The sequence below is a fragment of the Macadamia integrifolia genome, chromosome 2 (assembly GCF_013358625.1).
Source record: "Macadamia integrifolia cultivar HAES 741 chromosome 2, SCU_Mint_v3, whole genome shotgun sequence".
NCBI classification, from domain to species: Eukaryota; Viridiplantae; Streptophyta; class Magnoliopsida; order Proteales; family Proteaceae; genus Macadamia; species Macadamia integrifolia.
The window spans coordinates 9,251,232-9,275,049 of record NC_056558.1 but is presented as its reverse complement, the minus strand read 5'-3'; the positions used below and the strand labels follow the sequence as shown (position 1 = coordinate 9,275,049).

Genomic DNA, 23,818 nt, shown 5'->3' with positions numbered 1-23,818 from the left:
GCCACGAGCTGATCAAAAAAGATATTGCAGATTGTTAGATTTCCCTCTTGTAGAGGAATAAGAAAAAAAATGTTATGTTAGATTACCGTACTCTTTTAGGGAAATGTTCTATTTCTTGTTCATAGATACAAAAGCTAAATGTTCTAAGAAAAGAGCCACTTCGGTGGTAGGTTTGAGCAAAAAAATTGTTAGGGGAATGAGGTGGTAGACCTTCGAAAAATAGGAGCGAGGCTCCAACAATGTGGTGGTTTTGTCCAAGAAAAGATAGTTGAGCTCCTTTGAATTGCTCAAAACTTTTTCAATGTTTCATCCTTCCTTCCTCCCTTGCTTGCTTTGATCCAAAAAGAAAAGGCTCGCTGCCTGTTTCAATTTTAGGGAAGCAAAAGGTAGTAGGCATAGTATGTTGAGGGATCACCTTGGCTTGTGATACGTCTCAATTCATTTTTACCCGCAGGTACAAGTATAGGGAAGGGGTTAGGAGTAACATTATTAAATAATACTTTATTTCTATATATCCATATTAAATAATATATAATAATAATAATAAAATTAGTAAAGAAGTTGCTTAGCTCATTAACATGGAGTGGGCTAGAATTAAAAAGTTACATGATCAAAGAATTAAACGATAGATCAATAATGTTTTCTGTTCTTAAACCCAATAAGTTAGTAGCTCATAATCTCTTTGTGAAATCAAAAGATGAAAAGATGTGTCAGATGGACTCAGAATGCTTGTAGCAGAATCGACAGGTGGAGTTAGCATCATCCACTTTCCCAGTATGTCCTTCGTAGGGATTCCTTCAAGAGCAAGTCTCCTAAAGAAGATTTTAAATTTTGGGTGTAACTCGAGTTTCTAGAAGAATCGCCACCAATGTGAGAGGGATAAGCCAGAGCACCTCTTTGACAGTCCAATAGTGTTAGCAATTACACCACATTTTAGAAATTTTGTAGCCATTTTTGTTGTTAAAACCCCTGTTTTGGATCAGAGTTTGAGTTAACAAGAATTTTCAAGATATCATTTACTGAAGTTAAAGGGAGGACAGAGGATAAGAGACTAGAGTTCCAATCGGTCCCTATAATGAAATCGCTTACCAGGGTTACAATGGATCCCATGGGAATCAGTATTGCACCCATTGCCAATCTTACGAATAATCATTTTATTAAGGGTGGTTAATTACTTACAATTATGTTCCATGTGATAGAGCCATTTTTCCTTAAAGTTTTGCTATGGAAAATAGACTTGTTAAGGAAATATTTATTAGTTAATATTTGGACCCAGAGAGAGTTTTCTTCAGTAATTAGGCGCCTTCCCAGGTTTAAGAGAAGAGATTTATTCTGAGTCTCAGAATCCCGTATTCCAAGACCATCCATATATGTTGGGATATAAGTCCCTTTCCATCCAATAAGGTGAGATTTCCTTTTATCACGATCGTCTGCATTCCAGAATCTTGAGTAAATAAAGTCAAGGTTCTTGCAAGTAACTTTGGGGAAAGCAAGATAAGGCATCAAATAAGAAGGAATTGAAGAAAGAGCAGACTGGATAAGCACAGACCGACATGTATAAGAGAGAAGTTTAGATTTCCAAATGGGGAACTCTTTATTAACCTTGTGGACTATGTAAGTGAAACAGGTACTTGCTTTGGGATGAAAAAGATGAGTACCAAGGTAGGAAACATTCTGATCCATCTCTTTAATGTTGAGGGTGTTACGAATAGCGGTCTTGCAAGAATTATTTACATTAAAACTAAAAGCGAGACTAATTTTTTGTTAAAATTAACAATGAGCCCAGATAAGTCAGAAAATATATGAAGTGTGCATTTAATAGTGGAGATATCATTTGCAGTGGCCCGACAGAAAATAAATGTGTCATCAGCGAAAAGAAATGTGAAATCTTAGGGGTTCTACGAGCAACTTTGATACCTTTAAAAATATTCAAATCCATGTATGTGGTTAAGAGGCATGATAAACCTTCCATAGCCACAATAAAAAAGAAAAGGCTAAGCGGGCATTCCGCTGGTTTAAATCAAAAGCGGGCCCTTTGCCTTTAAGTTTAATAGAAGATAAAAGAGCTAATAAGACTGCTTATCATATCTCCCCATTTATCCCCAAACCCAAGGAAGTTAAAAATACCTCTAAGAAAATCCCATTCCAATTTTTCGTAGGCTTTAGCCATGTATATACTTGTTAGATAAAATACATATTGTTTAACTAGACTAATAAAGGCAACCATGGATTTAGTTATCAGTATCGGTATCAGTGCAATACCAATCCCAGATCGGTTGGATCGGTCAATTTAATACTTTCTTTTCATATAAAAAGAAAAGGTATTTCTTATGATCTTACCCCTGTTCTGATATTGATACTTGATCCCTAATTGTTCAAGCATTGGGATTAGTTTTAACCGATACTAACACGATACAGATGATCCGATACCAATCCGTAAAACCATGGATGCAACTTTCAATATATGACAAATGGAATTGGTAGCCTAGTGGTGAAAATGCCCTCAATCCATCACCGCTCGAGTCGGCTGGTTGTGGATTCGAGTCTTGGCATGCCCCACTATCGTCTATTGGTCCTGCGGAAGCATTACTTGCCGTACGGGGGCTTGTCATGGGGGCTATGATCACTACCACGGAGCACCCTTTTTCCATTACAACAACAAAAAAAAAAAAAAAAAAAAAACTTTCAATATATGAAATTTGTTTGGATGCAACTTTCAATAAATGAACTATGTCTGGGTGTGCAACATACGTTACCGCTCTCTTGAGTCTTATCTCTCTCATCTCCCAATGAAATGGCATATCCACCCCTCTGTTGTGGGAGGAGATAGCCTTAGGGAGTGCTAGCGTACACTTCGTTCTCAAAAAGAAACTACTTCCCTACAATTTAATATTAATTAAATCACTCTATTAAAGTGAAATTGAATAATAACTAAATCACTTAACAAGATTGAGAGAGATAAAATGAGTCCCATCAACCATGTAAATAGTAACTATATCAATCTGTTTCCTGATTACGGATCATTTGAGAAATTATCACCCTAATTAGAAAAGTATCATATATATCACTTCATATTAGTATCACCCAATTTGGAAACAATCCTTATCACTTTTGGGCAAGGAAGCCTACCAATCTAGCGCCACACTCAGAAACAGCTGAGCATGAAAATACCCAACGCACATGGGTGCAATTGGTTCTTTCCACACCCAACTGTGCAGGCGTGGGAACACTAGAGTGGCAATGTTATTTTCTCCATCACTTGCATTAACAAACAAGCTATATTTTAATTAAATTACTACTTAACTATCTTCTTCAAACTAAGTGTACTTCTCAATCCCAAAAATCAAAGAATATATAAACACTTCCACTCTCTCTCTCACTCTCTCCACAATACCTATTTGAAATTTGAAAAATTACTTTTTAATTTTTATTAGAAGTTAAGGAGAAAGAACCCTACCAGGTGGCAACACTAGTGTGGGCCCAATGGGAGGGTGCGAGGGAGCATCTTTAACATACAAAATGGGAGGGGGCTGTGTGGCCTTTTCATGCCCAGTTGTCTGGGCGTACGTAACACCAGAATGGCAGAGTTCTTTATCCCTTTAAATTATTAATTACTTTAGTGGATATTATAAATGAAAAATATATTTAGTTGTTGACATTTACTCTTTCCGTCACCTAACAAATGCCCACATGTGCATTTTAAGTATGAATTATATATCCGGGAGTATGATCTATGCATCCGTGCGAGGGCCAATGAGAGCGCACATAGAAGCATCAATAGTGTAGGCATTTCTGCCTTTGATGGAAGCTGGTCAATCGTTTCTCTCTCTTTATGTCTAGGTACAATCCCTACTCCTGGACAATCATTTTTCCAATATATGTGTCTATGGGGGGGGGGGGGGGAGAGAGACTGGGGAGGGGTAAATTTCACTCCCCAAACTTAGGTAAAGGTATGGTGCTAACCCCTCAAGGACTGTTGTCTGGTAACGTCTCTCTCTCCCTCTCTTAAAAATTCAGTGGAAGACTTAATTTAAAAAGGGCACATAATTTTCTTTTTCCTTTCATAAATAAACCATCCTCACTGGTAGGAATAATATGAACACTGGGTCCAACGTCTAGTGGCATCTATTTATGAAAAAATATATTAATGTCCAAGTTAATACATTTTGGGACTTCCTTATCTCAAATTACATAACATACCCAAGGACTTCCACTTCCAATAAAATACATGCTAATCAAAAAAAGGAGACTAATGCAAGACTAGTATGAGTCCAAATGTCTCTGTTGATTGGGAGTTGTCACCTAGATTTATCAGGTTTATGAAACTAAAAGAAAAAGAAACGACTTCATCCGAACTGTCTAACCACAGATTAATGTCTTTGTCAGTTTGTGGTTCGAGAAAGGGTTTGGCACCTTAGCCCACCCAATAAAAACTGGACTTCAACCTTAAGTAAGCACACATAATGGAATGATTAGGTTTGATCATGCACTATGACTATCACACTAAAAAAGAAAACATGGCTTAAGTACATAAAAAGTGAAGTATCAAATCCACATACCCGTATCTTTTTTCTTTTTTATCTTTTTTGCTAACGATGGGTATCCAAGCCTTCGGCCTGACTAGTCCCGAAAGCCCATATTCACCCCACAACGGCATGGACCAAGTCATACCGGGGTTGAATGAGAACCATTCAACTTTCACTGAAAGCAGTAAAGAGCACTAAACACCCCGGCGTGAGTGGCCCAAGATGTGCCTAGTAGGAGTCGAACTTAGGATGTCCGAGTTTACGACTTGTACTAAGTTCGTTGCTCACCAACTGCACTACCCCCTTAGGTTAATCCACATACCTGTATCAGTTGCTCTGCACGGTTATTATACTGGATGTAAAGCAGACATAGTGATATAACATGGAATATGCATGACAAAACTTAGAATCTAACATTCAACATGTTGGGGATATTGTATAAAGCAAAATGAAGGAAGAAAAGATCAATCGACATCTTCAATCATGCTGCATGGTTAGTGTACAAAATGTAAAGCAGACATGCTAGATGGTAGAAAATCAAGACAAAGGCCAGTCCTAGCATTTATCTCATGGAAAATGATGAAACTATCCCAAACATAGCCTTTTGGATACGGGTATCGGGATCATGGGGTCATATTGTACAAGCAACATATATATCATACATAGAAATTCACGTATGGAATGCATACGTATTCATCAACAAGACAATAATTATGTTTCATCCATCAAATATAAAATTTATTAAATTTTGATAAGGAGTGAAATGCAAAGTATATTGAAAAAGATGACATAAGTGCGAGAAAACAGTCAGGGAAATAGGATAAAAAAACATAAAATTCTAGAAAAACAGGTTTGAAAGAAGGCATCCAGATTGTCAAGTTTGAAGAAGAAAAGTTTTGCCAAAAAAAAAAACTATTGGAAATGAATTTAAATGGTCTACAATGCGAGAATCCATTATCGAGAATCTCAAGCTGTAGGTAGAACAAATAAATCTAGAAAAATAGTAAAATAATCATGAAAATTTCCAGAAAAATTAAAACAAGTAGAAGAGGTCCTAATCTACAACTTTGAAGGAGGGAGTTTCACAAAATAAGGTACGAAAATCCATTCAGTTTACACAGATCCTCCCAAAAGGCAACTCTATCAGTCACATTGAGTGGCGCATAGATACGCAATGCACACTTAATAGTGAAGTAGTAAGCATGACAGTGAAAGTAGTCGAGCTTAAGCAGAATGAAAATCCTCTGTTTTTCTCATCCCTGTTTTTCCTTGTTTTGCTACCTGCTGAACACGACACGTGGACAACTTTAAGATCAACGGTCAAGGTTGGGTGAGGATTATTATATCCGGTGCGTTGGTCTTAAAATTGTCCACGTGTCGTGTTCTGCAGGTAGCAAAACAAGGAAAAACAGGGATGAGAAAAACAAAGGATTTTTTTCCGCTTAAGCGTGGTAAACAGAATCACAACAGAAAAGACTTAGAATAATTTCCAAAGATGATTAAACGGGGAGAAAAATATTACCTGAGAAGAATAATGGCATAAAATGAGCTATGTTACAACTTAAAATAGGTAATACTAATCAATTAGTGTTTGCTCTCTCATTCCTAGTCTAAGAGGAAGTAAATAAGATGGTAATTGCTAACTTCCTAAAGTGAATTCCATAAGAAGCTAACCTATTAAGTAGATAACCGCCAAATGATTAGATTTCTCTATATGATATATGAAAATGAGAATTACATGTAGCCCTATAGATGAAGGACAACAAAGAAGTGTCTTACAAATTGTAAGTCACTTGATAGATGCGAAAGAGGAGAGGGAGAGAGAGAGGAGAGAGAGAGAGAGAGAGAGAGAGAGAGAGAGATGTTTAATTAAGCTAAAACTTACCTAGAGAAAATTTCAAAAACTCGTATTAGCAGAATTCAAATAGTGCATGCCCTCTAACATCCCAATCATGGACTCTAAAATCTCTCTCCTCATTAAAATCCAACCCTGTTGGATGATTCAATTTTCCACCCCTTGTTGGTGGAGGCCTGCTCTTTAGTGTCATAGCGGTCCCTTTCCCTACAGTAAGTAACAATGCAGATGCATTATATATAGTTTGACCAACCCTTGCCTTCATATGGACTACAATGCTTTAAAAAAGGTATAAACTCTATGACTTGCTAATGTGCAAGCACTTCCTTTATAAACAAAATATTGTTAGATATATTTGCATTCGATGTGTGCCCATTAGACCCAATTTAATGAAATTAAATTAATTAATTATAATTTTATATTATGTGCAAGATGTAATTGATCTTTTATTCATAGTTGTCCATTTGTATCATTCACAACTATGGAAAGATTTGGGCACTTAGTTTTAGAATTTTCATATTTTATATTTTCTAAATAGGGATTGGCATGAAAATATAGATGTGAACACTTATATGTGTTGAACACTGATTCATTTAGATTTCTGAATGATTCACCGCTAATTGTGTTTGAAAACTAAAAAAAAAATCTGGCAGCTTCTTTTTCTCATACCTGGGAGAATTTACTATTGTGTCTGTAGTGTGCTAGTGGTTGATGTCTACCGACATGACTGACTACACATTGGCCGCTCGACGTACATAATATAAATATCAATGGAGGTGGCATTCATTAAGGTTTCCACAGTCTATTTAGGGAGAACATCCAAGTGAGAGTTTTCAAATTGTAATTAGTTGAAATCCAAGATCGGTAGTTGTTTGTAAACAGTTTGTAGAAGTTTTTTTTATTATGATTATTATTTTATTGAATAAATATTATTTAGAAAGTGTTTCAAATGTTTTAGGTCTAGCCACTAGTCTTAACACTTATGTATTGACGGACTATGGATTAGGTTTTATAGCGGCGATTTTTTATTGTGCGCAAGTCTATTGTGGATGTTAGTAGTGTGGGAGAGAAAGTGAAACAATACTTTTTACCACAAGACATGTTCAAGTTACACCAATTTTAGTGTCATTCTTAGATGCTAATAAGGACGACTTAAAGGCCATAGTTTAGGATCACACCACTTGGGTTGATCCGTTAAATTGTAATCTCCATACTTAGCATTCTTATAAAATAGAAGATATAGCTGAAACCCTAATTAGTATAAGCATAACATACTATTGTCTCTACACTTGAGAGAAAGCGAGAGAGAGACTCTACATCTTCAAGCTTCAGATTCAACTATTAAAGAAGGTGCATTCCACAAAGATTATCATTGAGTGTTGCATTCCTTTGTGAAACACACCATCAATGTGTTCTAGGTAACCACAAATCCTCAATTATTAGTTTTAATGGATGTGTTCATTGAGATCTTTTGTTGAATTTTTTTTTATTGTGATGAATGCTACGCCGGTTTGCTTCCGCCAAGACCTTTAAGTGGTATAGAGCTGGTACTTCAATGAACATATTAATATGATAACCGTTTTGACAAATTAAAATTCTAGCTTTAGGATTTTGAGTCTCTCCTTCTTCTTTTCCTCCTCTAATTCTCTTCCTTTATACTTTTTCTACTTTTTCTATTTTAGAAGAAGAAAGAAACTGCTCATGGTGTATACTGTTGTTGGACAAATTTAATTCTATATCCGAATCTGAAAGACAAAATTTGATGTTTCGAACTCATCACCGTATATGAATCAATTTTCAATTCAAATTAAGACGTGATTCTCACCAATCAATAGCTAGGATTTTTAGTTATTGACCAAGCAAAATGAAAGAAGCCTCCCCCCTTTAGAGCAAAACCACACCTTAGTGAAAAGACCATCAATGTGAGCTGGGTGTTAATTAAGGATATTGATTCAGTACCAATACCATATATTGATACCGAAACCATACCCTATTACCATACTAAAACTGTATCAAAAGAGATTTGGTACAATAAGGGTATAGCGAAATGGTATTTTCTCAATACAGTACAATATCGATATTTTAGACAAAACTGTTTGGTATGTACCAAACTGTACTGAAATATCAAAATCATACCAAATACGATAAATCATACCAAAATACTGAATTATCGAATTACCAAATATGCATACATAGCAAAAACACTGCACCAAAATCATATTTATACTGAATAATTGTATTAATATTGAGTATAAATCATACTGAAACTATACTAAGACAGGACAGTATCAATGTTGAGATGTAGGCATTTTCTTGGTACAATATAAAAGCCTTGGGATGCTCCAGTCCAGATGAGTGATCTTATATAGATGGATGAAGCTAGAATGGCTAAGGACAAACCTAAATGACCATTGATGAGTTGGTAAGGAAAGACATGCAAAGGCTAGGTCTTGATCCTAGTATAACATCAAACAAAGTTGTTTGAAGGGTAAATATCTATGTAGCTGATCATTTGTTGGTAGGATGTTCCGGAGGAGTTGCGTTGCTTTATTTATTTTCTTTCTCTTTTTCTTATTTTTTTGTCTTTCCCTCTCTTAGATCCATGTAGCTGATCCCATTTACTTAGGAAAATGATGAGTTGTTATTGTCATTTGTTGTACGGTTTCGATATTGACTCGCCTACTGTACTATACCTAATATTGTACAATTGACTCCCTTAGTATTTATGTATATAATAGCTGCATCAATGTGATGCAATTGGACGACTGAGAAACTCAGATTGATTTGATTTCTTTATTTATTTCTTTCCTTTTAAGTTAGTTTGGAGTCAATTTTTATTTGAATAGATTTTCGTTTCTAATTTAGATTAGTTACCATTTTCAATTAGTTTCCAATTTATTGTTGCTTTTTTCCCCTCTCAGTGGTCATATAAGACAATGGAGTTTCTTAAATTTGGAATTGAATAGTTGAATGAAGTTTTGGATTGGAACCATGGCTGTCAGGCATGCTTTTCTTCTTCTCTGATATTCTCTCTCTTATTTTCTTCTCTTTTTTTTTTTCTATTCCTTTCTTATTTTCTGTTGTTTATTTTCCTTACCTGAGAAAACTTTGTTCTTCCAACCGGAGTTTTTGAGATTGATCTCTTTTGATCCTCATGGAATCACTTGGAGGTTTTAAGGGTTCAATCTCCTCATATAAATGACTCACCTTGCTTAGTTTTGAAACTATACATGACCTCTAGTGGAATTTCCAACAGAGATTCAAATATGGTTCCCCTGTTACCGCCAGATTTGAGTTGTATGGACAACAAAACTCGTCTTGCTTGCTGTTTGAGGTGCCTATCTATCCGATTCAAGAGACCTTAGGGTTGACAGTCTTCATCTAAAAGTTCAAGCCAAATAAAGGCCAATCGAAGAAACTCCATTGATCTGAAGCTTCTCCTTTTTCGTTGGCTTGGTTCATGGCTGAAGGTTAAAGATGACTCTTTAATCGTAAGTGAGGGTTAACCCCTTTTTATAACTTTCCCATATTACTCATCTTTTTCTTCTCTTTTTTTTTTTATGTTTATTCTCCACTATCCTTTATCATGTTTACCATTCATAATTTGTCCCTTCACAATAATTCACCTTTCCCTTCATATCCCACCACTTTCTTAAACTACCCCTCACCCTTTTATGATTCCATTTACTTACAAGTATGCCACCTTATTATTATAAAACTCAAGTTATTTACTATTTCACTATTATTTCTTTGATTTGAGTTATCTAATTTGGACAAGCCCTTAAGCAATCCGAATCCAATTTTGGAACCCAAATTCGCATCAAGTGGTATTAAAGCGAGTGTTTTAGCCACAACAAGTTCTGCTCACATAACCAACCTTGAGCTCTACAAGTTGTATAAAGAATCACATGAAAATCAATAGAAGAGTGTGGCCGAGTATGACAAGTTCATGGAAGAGACTCAAAGTGCTTTCACTGAGATTCTTGCCATTATGAAAAGGTCCAATAAGTAAGCTGAAGAAGAATCATCTACACCACCTCCTCAGTTTCAAACCTTACAGATCGAAGATATACATCACATGCAGCAACCTAATCCAGTTGTACTTTTAGGATGTTACACCATAATTTTCTAATAATGATTATGGCATCAAAATTGAGGTTCTATAGTTCAGTGTTAAAAATGGACTTGAAGAATTTCTTTATTGGTATACCAAAGTTGAAAGGAGTTTTGCTTATAGATCATTTTCGAATGAGAAGAACTGTGAACTCATCTTCACCAAGTTTATTGGATACGCATGTTCATGGTGAGTTAATATACTGCATTCCAGATTTGTCAAGCACCTTGGACCCATTACCAATTGGGAGTTCATGAAGCAAATTCTGACTGAGAAGTTTGTTCCTCCGAATTTTGAGAAGGTGATGTTTCATAAATTGTTCCAATTTTTAATAAGGCAACAAGGATGTGGATACCTACATGATTGACTTCCACAAACTATCTTTAGGATATAGACCAGCAATGGATTAAGTACTAAGATCCGAACCAAGTAAACTAACACTAATTTCAGATTTGTTGATGCAGCAATAACTTATACCAAGACAACTGAAGAGAAGTCCAGTTATTGAAAGAGTATGATCAAAACTCCTTTAGTTTATAGGCCTCCAGCACATATGGAGGAAAAGAAGTCTGAATTTGGCAGAGTAAAAGAAAAGAAGTTAGAAGCTAGCAAAGGTAGTGATTGGGTGAAAAGCATCATATGCCATAATTGTGACAAGAATGGTCACTATGCCAACAAATGCCCCCGAATAAGACTCATCACGTGAATGTATTAGAGAAGCAGCCGACAACATGGTTTTAAGTATCTCCGATACCAATACGATACCCTCCGATACGTATCTTAAATTTAGTCGGACGATACGATACACACCGATACGATACATTGAATTTTTTAAATCATTTCGTATCGATATATATCCTACAATACATACCGATATGCACCAATACACCACTAATACACATTGATACGATACGACATGCCTCGATATGACTCTATGAAAAATATAAAATTGAGGTAAAATGTACGTTTCGGTATGTATTGGTAAGTATCGGTGAGTATCGGTATGTATCGATCGGTACGTATCGGTATATATCAGCACGTATCGGTGAGTATCGATATATATATATATCAGTACGTATCGGTGAGGATCGATACGTATCGGCGCTACGGTCATATAATGGCCAATATGGGTAATTTTTCAGAAAAAAATGATTTTTTGAAGGGTTTTTGTTCCAAAGTTGCTGTCAGCCATATTTTTCTCTAACTAAAGTGGAAATCAAGGTTGGGAATAAGGATTTTACATTTATGGGACAACTACAGACCTTGAATTCTTAGTACGATACCCTCAATTTAGTGTTTATGCATAATACATGTTATCAATAACTTTTTTTAACAAATTCTTTATGCAAAAGTGTTTAAAAAAATGTTTCCTATCCATTTATGTGTGTATCTTTAGCGTATCTTAGTGTATCTCCGATACGATACGATATCCTTCGATTCGTATCTTAATTTTGGCCGACCGATACGGCGATCGATACCGATACTTTAATCCTTGACAGGTGTTGATCGCTGACTCGTACGACTAGGTGATTATAACAGATCCATTCTTATATTGTATTAGTGGATCGCTACGAAAGAAAAGATAAAACAGTAAAAATGATTTTTTAAACTGAAATCAAGGGTAATTCTGTCCGATCCAGGTCGATAGATTTTATGTTCTTATACCATGCCCACGACCCAGTACACTAACCAATAAATCTTTTTTTATTATTTTTATAAACCATCTGAGACTTTCTCACCGATTGATCCTTTATTCAAGAGAAGACTTGATGAAAAGATAAGGTCTTCCCTTTGCGTGAGAACTGGGAGAGAATTCATTATGCAAAACGCATCATGTCTCCCTTGACTCTGTGGCTTGGAATTGACACCCTTAGTCTGGATTGTGCAGCAAGAGTGGTGTGGGAGTTAAGGATAGAGGTTGCTAGGAGAGGGGTAATATTCAAAATATATAATGTTTGGGGTAGGAATATCATGAAAAAAAAAAAAAAAAAAGATATATGAAAATAGGGAAAAAGGTTAGGCATGCCTCCAAGATGCCTAACATGTGTTATCATCTTTCCTTTCCCTTTGGATAAGAACCCTTTGTCTTTCTGTGTCCAACCTTATAATTAATGTATACCGTTAGCTTTCTGGAATAAGGAATATCCAACCCCTCTCCCATAAAAATATATTAAGGAATCCAATTGCATCCGCTTGAATCAATCAGATCGGAAGGCATTTATAACAAGTAATTTCCCAGCCACCAACACCTAACCCCATTGAGAGGGGGAATTGATTTTTAAAGGACCTCTGAAGAGTCACTTACTCCATTGGAAAAACATCACTAATTTAGCATTTCACACTTCGCTAATTGCATTTGCTTGAATCGGTTAGATCCAATTGGTATTGTTCTTGACCAATTCCAATTCTTGGCCGGTATTGTATTAGATAGAATCAGTTGCCTGATCATACGAGTCAGCGGCCAACACCTGTCTCACGTTCTGTCATTATAAGGATAAAGAATGGTATATCTGAGAAAAAAAGGACAGGTATTGGTCGCTGACTCGTACGACCAGGTGATTACAACAGATTTCTCGTATTGTATTAATGGATCGCTACGAAAGAAAAGATAAAAAAGTAAAAATAATTTTTTAAACTAAAACCAAGGGTAATTCTGTCCAATCCAGGTCGATAGATTTTATGTTCTTAAACAATGCCCACGACCCAGTACACTAACCATGAAATCTTTTTTTTATTTTTATAAACTATCTGATACTTTCTCACCGATTGATCCTTTATTCAAGAGAAGACTTGATGAAAGGATAAGGTCCCTTTGCGTGAGAACTGGGAGAGAATTCATTATGCAAAACGCATCATTTCTCCCCTGACTCTGTGGACTTGCAACATATGTAGCTGTCTATATATATCTTTCAAGCTTCTGCAAGTCGATACAAGACCTGCACAATGGATCATCAGCAAGAAGAAGTGAGGTTAAGAGTGTTTTGTTTTATCTTCACTCATGCCATCCTCCTCTGTTTCATGGGGTCACACCTCTCATCTGCCAACTCCAACCTCGGAAACCACTCGGATCTCCTGGCTTTACTAGCATTCAAGGATGGAATAACTCAAGACCCACTTCACATCATGAAATCCTGGAACCACACTCTCCATTTCTGTAAGTGGACCGGAGTAACATGCAACCCTGCAAACCAAAGAGTTACTCTTCTCAACTTAGATTCTCAAAGGTTAGTTGGATCTTTATCTCCTTCCATTGGAAATCTTACTTTCCTTTCTGCTATCAACCTGCAAAATAATAGCTTCCATGGCGAGATTCCTCAAGAAATCGGTCGTTTGACACGCTTACAAGATATCAGTATGGCATTCAATTTCATAGGAGGCAATATTCCTTCCAATCTCTCTCACTGCATGAACCTCAGAACCCTTAATTTATCTCACAACAACATCTCAGGGTACATCCCAGACCAACTTAGTTCACTCTCCAAGATACATTCTTTTGGCCTCGCAGTTAACTCTCTTACGGGAAGCATCCCACCGTGGATAGGGAATTTTTCATCTCTATTCACTTTCTCTCTTTTACGTAATAGTTTCCAAGGAACCATACCGGATGAACTTGGACGGCTATGTTGCTTAGGAAAATTTCAAGTTTCCGGTAATGAACTCTCTGGTGAAATCCCTTCATCCCTTTACAATATCTCCTCCATTTATTTCATCTCTGTCGCAGTAAACAGTTTGCAAGGAAGCTTTCCAATCGACGTAGGCCTCAATCTCCCTAACCTTCAGATATTTTATGTGGATCTAAACAATTTTACAGGATCCATTCCTATGTCCTTGTCAAATGCTACTGGGCTTGAGGAGATTGATTTAGGCGGAAACGGTATGACTGGTCCTGTACCTGTGAATCTAGGGAGCTTAAAACGTTTAATTAAACTTAATTTACAGAACAATTCCCTCGGAAGTGGGCAATCCAGTGATCTGGACTTCCTCATCTTCTTGAATAATTGTACAAATCTGCAAGCGCTCAGTCTAGCTGGCAATCATCTTGGAGGTGAACTGCGAGATTCCATAGGCAATCTCTCGTCTCTGCTTACAGAACTTCTTTTGGGTTCAAACCTGATTCATGGAAGCATTCCTGCGGGTATTGGTAACCTTGCCAGCCTGACAGTACTTGGCATGGAGGAGAACTTGTTCAGTGGCAGTATCCCTGCTACCTTGGGGAAGCTTAAGAAATTACAGAAATTTTCTTTGGCTTACAACAGATTGTCAGGTCTAATTCCTTCCTCACTAGGCAACTTGACCCAATTGAGTAATCTCTACATGATGGAGAATAACTTAGAAGGAAACGTACCTGCCAGTCTTGGAAATTGTCAAAATTTGCTAGAATTGGACTTCTCTTCTAATAAACTAAATGGTACCATACCAAAAGAAGTTATAGGTATTCCTTCCTTTTCTATTTCATTTGTTGTGGGAAGTAATTCTTTGACTGGTTCATTACCATTAGAAGTGGGTAACTTGAAAAATCTCGGGGTGTTGGTAATCTCTGAGAACAATTTTTCAGGTGAAATACCAAACACACTTGGCAGTTGTACTAGCTTGGAACACCTATATATGGCCGGTAACTCCTTTCAAGGATCATTGCCTCTTTCCTTTGAGAATTTAAGAGCACTACAAGAAGTGGATCTTTCACGCAATAAGCTATCCAGGGTGATTCCGGAGTATCTTGTGAATTTTTCATCCTTGGAGAGACTCAATCTCTCTTTTAATGATTTTGAGGGTGAAGTACCAAAACAGGGGATCTTTGCAAATGCAAGTGCAATTTCAGTCATTGGAAACAATGGTCTCTGTGGTGGTATACCAGAACTACAATTACCTAGATGCTTCAAAGAAGCCGTTCACAAAGGAGGGAAGGCATCTGTATCAAGTATGAAAATCATCATTTTTGTTGTGATTTTGACAATTGTTGTTGTCATTTCATGTTCTGTTGGTATCTTCTTTTGGATGAGAAGTCCAAGGAAGAGAGATTTTGTTGAATCTTCTAATAACGATTGGCAATTACGTCTCTCTTACTTGGAGCTATTTAGATCAACTAATGGATTTTCAGTGGACAATTTGGTTGGTATTGGTACCTTTGGTTCTGTCTATAAAGCTGTTTTACAAGAAAGTGAAGAAGTAGTTGCTGTGAAAGTATTCAACCTTCAACAACGAGGAGCTTCTAAAAGTTTTGCAGCTGAATGCGAGACCTTGAAAAACATTCGGCATCGTAATCTTGTCAAGATATTGACAGCCTGCTCAAGTATTGATTTTGAAGGGAATGAATTCAATGCTTTAGTTTATGAGTTCATGCCCAATGGGAGCTTAGACGAATGGTTGCATCCAAGAATTGGTCAAATCAAGGGTTTGAACCTTATTCAAAGGTTAAACATAGCCATTGATGTAGCTGCTGCCATTGAATATCTTCATTTTGATTGTGAAACACCTATCATTCATTGCGATCTAAAGCCAAGCAATGTGCTTCTTGACAAAGATATGACTGGCCATGTTGGTGATTTTGGACTAGCACGATTTCTTTCTGAAAGATCCAACAATCAAAGCACATCAACTGGGATAAAAGGATCAATTGGGTACATTCCTCTAGGTATGGGTTTCGTCTTATTAACTTCCATATATATGCAATTTCTTTTGGTATATATATATATATATATATATATATAATGTGATATGTGGTCACTCTTCGATCGCTAAAAGATTTATATGATGTAATATGATGAAGTAGATTGCTAATGAATTGTAGAGTACGGTATGGGTGTCCAAGTGTCCGTACTTGGTGATGCATTCAGCTATGGGGTCATATTACTGGAGATGTTTATAGGAAAAAGTCCCATTGATGACATGTTTAAAGATGGTCGAAGTCTCCATGAATATGTTGCAGCCGCGTGGCCTGAACAACTGACGGAGATTGCAGATCCTTTATTGTTCTTGGAAGAAGAGGAGATCAGAAATAACAGAGAAGAATCACCGATTGTCCATGAAAGGAATAGAAGTGGCATTAATGCTGGAGAACAAATCAGAGAAAGCTTACTTCTTATAATTCAAATTGGCCTCTCATGTTCTAACCCATCACCGAGAGCTCGGATGACTATGAAGGATGTTGGAAACAAATTGCATGTTGTTAGAGATTCAATTCTTCAAAAATCAAAATAGGAGCAAATTGGGACATTAACGCAACTGAGATTCAAAATAAAATCCATTACAATGTTGTAGTGTGCCTAGTTTAAAGCAAGAATAGATATCTTGCTCTCTCTTGTGATCTTCCTCTCATTACTCCTCCCCCCAACCCCCCCCCCAAAAAAAAAAAAACATATTTTTCTTTTGTTTCTTCCCTTCCCCTCTTGTTTTGTTGTATCCCCCTTTGGGAGATTTTTTTGTCCCCCCCCCCCCCCTTTCTTGGGGTTATAATGTATCCCCCTTTGGTATTGTTTGTTTTTAGTTGCTTAAGTTGGGGCTTCTTCTCTTATTTGCCTTTGTGGCTTGTGGTTGTGTTTTCTCTTCTATTTTAATATATTATATATTCATTCAAATAAAAACGCAAGGAAAAAAAAAGAGGAAGATGAAGATAAATGAAAGTAGGGAAAAAGGTTGGACATACCACCAGGGTGCCCAACATGCGTCATCCTCGTTCTCTCCTTTTGGAAAGACCCCCTTGTCCTTCTGTGTCCAGCCCTATGATTGGTGTATACCACTAACTTACTGAGAACTAACAATGTACGGCATATCCAACCCTCTCTAATGAAAATATATTGACAAATGAAAAAAATAATAAAAGTAGGGAAGTTATAGTTTTATTTTTTATTATTAGTATTATTTTTTTTAGAAACTTAAGAATAAATTTGGGAGTATTCTAAAAATTCAGAGAGAAAAATCAGCCCATTTATTGCATATCAATATTATTAATAGAAGTGAATGAACCACCTATATTTGTCACATGAGAAATATTGTGGATGCACGATACCAATTACGTTTTAAAATCCAGAATAAAATTATTCGGATCTGTTTATTCCAATCTTGGCTAGTTTAACTCGGCCGATCACTATACATAAAGGGAAAAATAAAGCTACCTACTTCCATGTCTCATGCCTAGACATATGCTAGTGTGAAAAGACCACGTCCCCTCCCCCCCGACGCTTCTGTGAGCCCTCTTATTGGCATGCGTGCTGATGTGAACCTACACCAATAGTGCAGTGTTCTTTCTCCCAAATTAGGGTTCGGGCATTTATGGGTTGATTTTAACCTTTTTCTCATTGATCTTGATCTATTGTGATCCATTTAGATCATAATCAACCAGGTCTGATCTAGATCCCGATTTCAAGGTTTTTAAACCCTGATACCAATGTAGGGAGAGTGTCTTTTTTTTAATTGGTAAGAATGCTACCCACCTGTGTGGCCACTGCACCAGCGTGCAGACAAATAGGAGGCCACGCGAAGGCATCTTCAGAGCATGGGGTAGGGGCAACGCAGTCTTTTCGTGCTCACATGTGTCGAGCGTAGAGGCATGCAAGCAGGTAGCATTCTTTCTCCCTACTCTTAACTTTGAATAGGAAAGCATTTATGGTAGCTAGGGGTGTCAATTTTAGGCCCAGCCCGACAAACCCAATCAAGCCCACCCGTTTAAAGCCCGATCAAGACCAACCCAATTAATAAACATATCTGGCTCAAGCTCTGCCCATTTATAATTTGTCATCCCGGGCACGGTGCAAGCCCGACAAGCGCCGACTCGTCCCAACCTACTAGCCCAATAGTTTATATGATATACGTGTATTTTTTTTTTTTTGGTAGAATAAGGTATATATTGATATTTAGGGAATTTACTATCACTCCCCTGCACCTACCCTATGTTTATTAAAACTCCCCTACCTTTTAATTTTTTTCTAATATCCTCCTGCTTTTGGATTTTATATCTCTTTCTCCCATGTTCTTTTTAAATACCCAGATTACCTCTCCTTTTCAACTGTACTTTATTAAAAAAATTTCAAATTGATCGGTTAAAAAATGACACTATGGAAGGATGGCACAAAAGAAGGACATGGTTCAAGTAGCTAGTATTGGATTATCCAAATTAATTCATTCGTATCAATATTGGTTGAGAACAATATAGATCCAATACTTTTATTATTTCTTTAATCCCTAAAACCATGTGTAGAAATCCAAATTGGAATATAACATTGAGATTGTTACCGATCTAAATTAGTATCGGTTTAGACTGATACCAATCCAATACCGGTCAAAAATAGAGATTACTAAACTCTTGATGATGGATGAAACAAAAGCAAAAAAAATTAATATATAAACAATATCATGGACGAGACAAAATAATAATAATAAAAATAACAAAAATTATAATAATAATAATAATAATAATAAACAATGTATTTAAGTGACTGAATACTAATGCATTTAAAGAAAATAAAATAATAATAATAATAATCATATTGGAGCCTAGGATTTTGGGTTTCAGCCAATAAGGCAACATGTGAACCAAGTAATAATGGAAGGACAAGCCATTTGGTTGTTTTCTTGGATTAGTAAAAGCATTTTTGAACCAATGAATTTAAAAAAAGTTTAATAGGTTGCGGGTGAATATTTAAAAAGAACAAGGAAGAAAGAGATGTAAAAGTCCAAAAACAGGGGAGTATCAGAAAAAAAGTAAAAGGTAGGAAAATTCTAGTAAATATAGGCCAAGTGTAGGGGAGTTCTGGTTAATTCCCTTTTTTTATTTTTTCTTTATCAATTATTGAATGTAATTAAGTATGTGGATTGAGTCGAATGGGCTAGATGATTCCTTGTTTGATATGGCAGCTAATGCTAAAACAAGGAATTTAAAAGCCCTTCAAAATCACAAGAAGCTATGGGTTGAAAAATCTCAAATCAAGTGGATGTCTCAAGGTGACAGGAATTCTCAATTTTTTTTTACCTTTCGATCAAGATATAGAGAGCTAAAATCTCTATTAGAATGCTAAAGAAAAAGCATGGATTGGTCATAACAGAGAGGATGGATGTAGAGTCTTATAAAGTTTTTCATAAAGCAATTCCTGTTGTTGAGCACCAGGAATTATTAGACAGCATCCCTCAGGTGATTGATCAAGTGGACTTTATGGGGTTGAATTCCCTATCAGGGTTAGATGAAATTAAAAGTACGGTGTGGGAGCTTGATTCGGACAATTTTCTAGGTCCAGATGGGTTCTCAAGGGAATTTTTTAGAAAATGCTAGGAGATCATTGTAGTAGATTTTTGTAATACAGAGCGAGCCTTCTTTACATCAGATATTCTTCCAAAAGGAATCAATAATAATTTCTTAGCTCTTATCCCGAAGAGGGACGGGGCATCAACTTTAGAAAAATTCAAGCTTCTTTGTATGGGAATTTTAGGAAATTGATTTCCAAAATATTGGGTATTAGAATTTCACTTATTTTGCCTAGGCTAATCCTTGAGGAGCAATGAGCATTTCAGAAGAGGAAGGCAATCCATTCAAATATTAGTTTGGCTTCAAAATTAGTAAATTTAATGCACTCCTCCACCAGGGGAGGGGGGATGGAGTTAAAAATTGACATACAAAAAAAAAACTTATGATACTATATCTTGGAATTTTTTGCTTTAAGTCTTAAGGAAGTTTAGATTCTCAGAGGAATGGATTAAATGGATTCATCAGATTATGGTCACAACTAGAATTTCTATCTTGTTTAATGTAGGTCCTATTGGATTTGTCAGAGTTGAGAGGTTGCACTAGGGGGAACCATTATCGCCCATCATATTTATTCTGGCGGAAGAGGTGTTGTGTGGAGGTCTTAACAAATTTATTCAGGAGAAGAAAATTAATGCCTTGCCAAGTGCAAGGGGAGCAACTGTTCCTAGACACCTCTTATTTGCCAATGGAATATTCATATTTATGAATGCATCCATAAGGTATATTAAGAATTTATCTAAGTTTCTAAAAAAATACCAATAATTTTCAAATCAAAAAGTTTAATTGGGAGAAAAGTAAACTATTTCAAAGAAAATTAATCTATCAAGGAAACAAGACATTGAAACAAATCTGGGGATCTTTATTTGTAAGTTTCCCACAAGGCACCTGGTGATAGAGATTTTCAAAGGGAGAGTAAAGAAGCCCCCCCCCCCTTGCTTGCTATAATGGATAAGATCAAGGGACAACTAGCTGGATGGAAAGGGAAGCTGCTATTTATGATGGGTAGAGCAAAGCTAGTTAAATCAGTTATCGCGGGTATGGTAACTCATAGTCTTACATTTTATTGGTGGCCTGCATCCCTGTTGAAAATCATGGAGAAGTGAATGCAGAATTTCCTTTTGCATAGGTGATGCTGACTCCTCTAAGTTGGCTACGGTTAGGGAGCAGGTGTGTAAGCTAAAAGAGGAAGGGGGTTGGGTATAAGGTAGTTATTGCATTACGTTAATAAAGCTCTTCTTTGTAAGCGGGTGTCGTAGATGAAACAGGAAGACTCTATGATGAGCAGATTCTTCAAATCTCAGTTTTTGAATGCCAATAATGTGCTTAGAAACTAATGGATATAAATCTTCATCTATCTAGCCAAGTATCCATCACATGTGGTCTTATGTTCATCAAAATGAGAGGTGGATAGTTAGAAACGGGAAAGCCTTAATTTTTGAAAGGATAAATGAATTAATAGGATCTCTAATTCAAGAGGTATCTAGTTTGGATGAAGAATTCTTTCAGGAACCTAAGAAGGTAGTGGAGTTTATCTTGAATGGTCAATGGAATCTCCCCAGAGTTCAATCAACGTTCATGAGGAATATTCTTACTCAGGCTCCGTTTGTTTCAGCCTGAAAAATTTTCCATGTAAAATTTTAAGGTAAAATAAGATTTTCCATCGTTTTTTTTTTTTTTTAAGTTAAAAAATTTACATTGTGGAAAATTTTTCCAGACACCCCTTTTTTTTGGGAAAATATGAGGACAAATTTTTCGTTAGATTTATAGGTAAAATTCTTCAAGTATTGAGATTTGCTCAAAAGTCAAAACACACTCAATTGATCGAAAGTCGAAACACACTTGATGGTCTTTCTTCCTCAACAACCAAAGTTCACATGGAAGCCGTGGAGCAATTCGGCATCGATACTACCTCCATTTCACGATTATTTCTCTCTCTCTCTCTCTCTCTCTCTCTCTCTCTCTCTCTCTCTCTCTCTCTCTCTATCTATCTATCTATCTATCTATCTAGCAGAGGAATCTCTCTCCAAATCTTCTCTCAAAGTTGTTTTATGGATTCGCTTCGTTTGCGATGACTGTTCTGATATTAAGATCCCTATGTTTTGCTGTGATTTCGTTGGGAGATCGATTATGTCCTAATACTATCACTATGTTTTTTGGTGATTTCATTGGGAGATTGATTCCGAAGGCATGGGTCTGCAGGAGAATAAAGTAGTCATAATCATAGCTTCTGATCATAGAGGCTTTGCACATCAACACCATCTAAACATCAAAAAATTAGGGCTTCTTCTTCTTTGACTCTCTCTCTCTCTCTCTCTCTCTCTCTCTCTCTCTCTCTCTCTCTCTCTCTCTCTCCCCACTTCCACATCTAAGCCATGAAATAGGGAAAGGTAGGGTTATTTATTCCCCATAGTTCCTGTATTGGTTTTGGGTTGTGGAACAATTGCAAATGTATATCTGGACTTGGAAGTTCGTTGCCTGTACATAGAAAACCATTCGAGTTAGATCTATACTTTTAACTCTGCACTTCTTAATCTTCTTTTTCTTATTTTCTTCTTTGTCCGCTTCTTGCAATTCCTTGATTGTAGGTTCAAGAGAAAGCAAAGTTAAGTAAATTTGTGGATGTTAGATTGATGAGCACATTTATGTGTGAAATCTAGGGTAGTAAAACATGCATTTTACATTTTTAGAATGGAGCTACCTTGGGTTTTACTCTCTTTTTGCAGGTTTTATATTTTCAAGGCCTTAAGGACTATCGGGCGCTATATCTCCAACTTTACACGTAAAGAGTCATGTTTCTTTTCATGGTTACGAAGAGGACGAAATTCTGAGCAAGATGGATATGTTCAATTAAAAGTACACATCCGTTTGGTCACCCGTACAAGTGATTATTCTTTTCAGGTCAGAAAAAGAATAATGGATTAGAACTGAACCGAGATGCAGAACCAGCCCGTTTTCAATTGTCCCAGAGGTACAAGGAATATTCTAAATGCTAACAAGGATCGATGAACCACACCCTTAAGTGATTGAAGATTCTTTTTTGGTAACAACTACCTAGCATAGTTGGTGAGTTGTGGTGTGCAAAATCCCTATCTTATTAGGAGGTCTCAAGTTCAAACCTCTTGGTTGCTATTTTTTTGTAGAGTTTTTTTTTTTTTTGAATATTTTCTCTCTCCTACTCATCACTCAAAGGAGGTCGGCCAAAGGGTTTCTTATGCAAGAGGAGAGAGAAATAAGAAAATAAAAGAAAAATCGTCCAAGAGGCTGCCCACATTTGAAGTAGAGAGAGAGAAAAAAAAATAAATAAAAAGGAAAAAGGAAGCAAAATCGTTGGAGATTCCCTACTTCCTATAATTCTCTCTCTTCTCTCTCCTCCACATCACCACAAAATCGTCCAAGGGGATCCACCCTTGGATGTCCTCTTCTCTCTTCTATTCCCTATAAAAGGGAGTCCACAAAATCCTAGAGGGTGGTCCCTCTCTTCCTCTCTACTTCTCTCTTCTAGGTTTATGCTTTAAACACTTTTGTAAGTTCTTTTTATTCAATTAATGCAAGCTCTTTTGTTTTAGATTCAGTCTCTTATTTTTATTGTTTAAGCAATTGAAGTTGTAATTTTCAAGTTCTAGTTCTAGGCTTAGTTCTAGGTAACAAGTTATGGAGCATGTCTTTCAAGTTCAATTTTTCTTTTCAGATTTGTTTTCTCTAGTACTAGAAATTTCAAATTTGGTTTATTCCAGATCTGGTTTTCAGTACTTGTAGTATCTCAAATCGATCAAATTTCCAATTCAAGGGTTGAAGTTCAAGTAAGCAGGCTCCTTCAGTAGTCTTCTCACCCCCCCCCTCTCGTTCTCTCTTCTGACTACCCTTTCTTTCTTAATTTAGGATTTTAATTTCAGTCGTTACATTATTGTTTTCCCTTTCCCCCAAGGTTCATGGCTAGTGTATGTGTTGGCTTTTTCCCTCCTAGCTATAGAACCATCATTTTATTGTTTTTATTTTAATCCCCCTCCTAGCCATAGAACCATCATTTCATTGTCTTTATTTTATTTGTCTCTCTTTCCCTAAAGGCAAGTAGAGTAACCCTTGTAAGA

At 36.4% G+C, this 23,818-nt stretch overlaps 1 protein-coding gene across 2 annotated transcripts; it reads left to right on the top strand.

Moving 5' to 3' along the window:
* The first annotated feature begins 13,300 nt into the window (after nucleotides 1-13,300).
* On the top strand, nucleotides 13,301-16,851 carry LOC122061084 (probable LRR receptor-like serine/threonine-protein kinase At3g47570). Of its 2 annotated transcripts, none has more exons than XM_042624271.1 (2): nucleotides 13,301-16,127; nucleotides 16,362-16,851. In XM_042624271.1, the coding sequence occupies exons 1-2, from the start codon at nucleotides 13,439-13,441 to the stop codon at nucleotides 16,691-16,693; spliced, it is 3,021 nt and encodes a 1,006-aa protein (XP_042480205.1). In that variant the 5' UTR covers nucleotides 13,301-13,438; the 3' UTR covers nucleotides 16,694-16,851. The 2 variants fall into 2 exon arrangements, with proteins under 2 accessions (XP_042480205.1, XP_042480196.1); XM_042624262.1 differs by having other exon boundaries at nucleotides 16,284-16,851.
* Nucleotides 16,852-23,818: the final 6,967 nt, after the last annotated feature.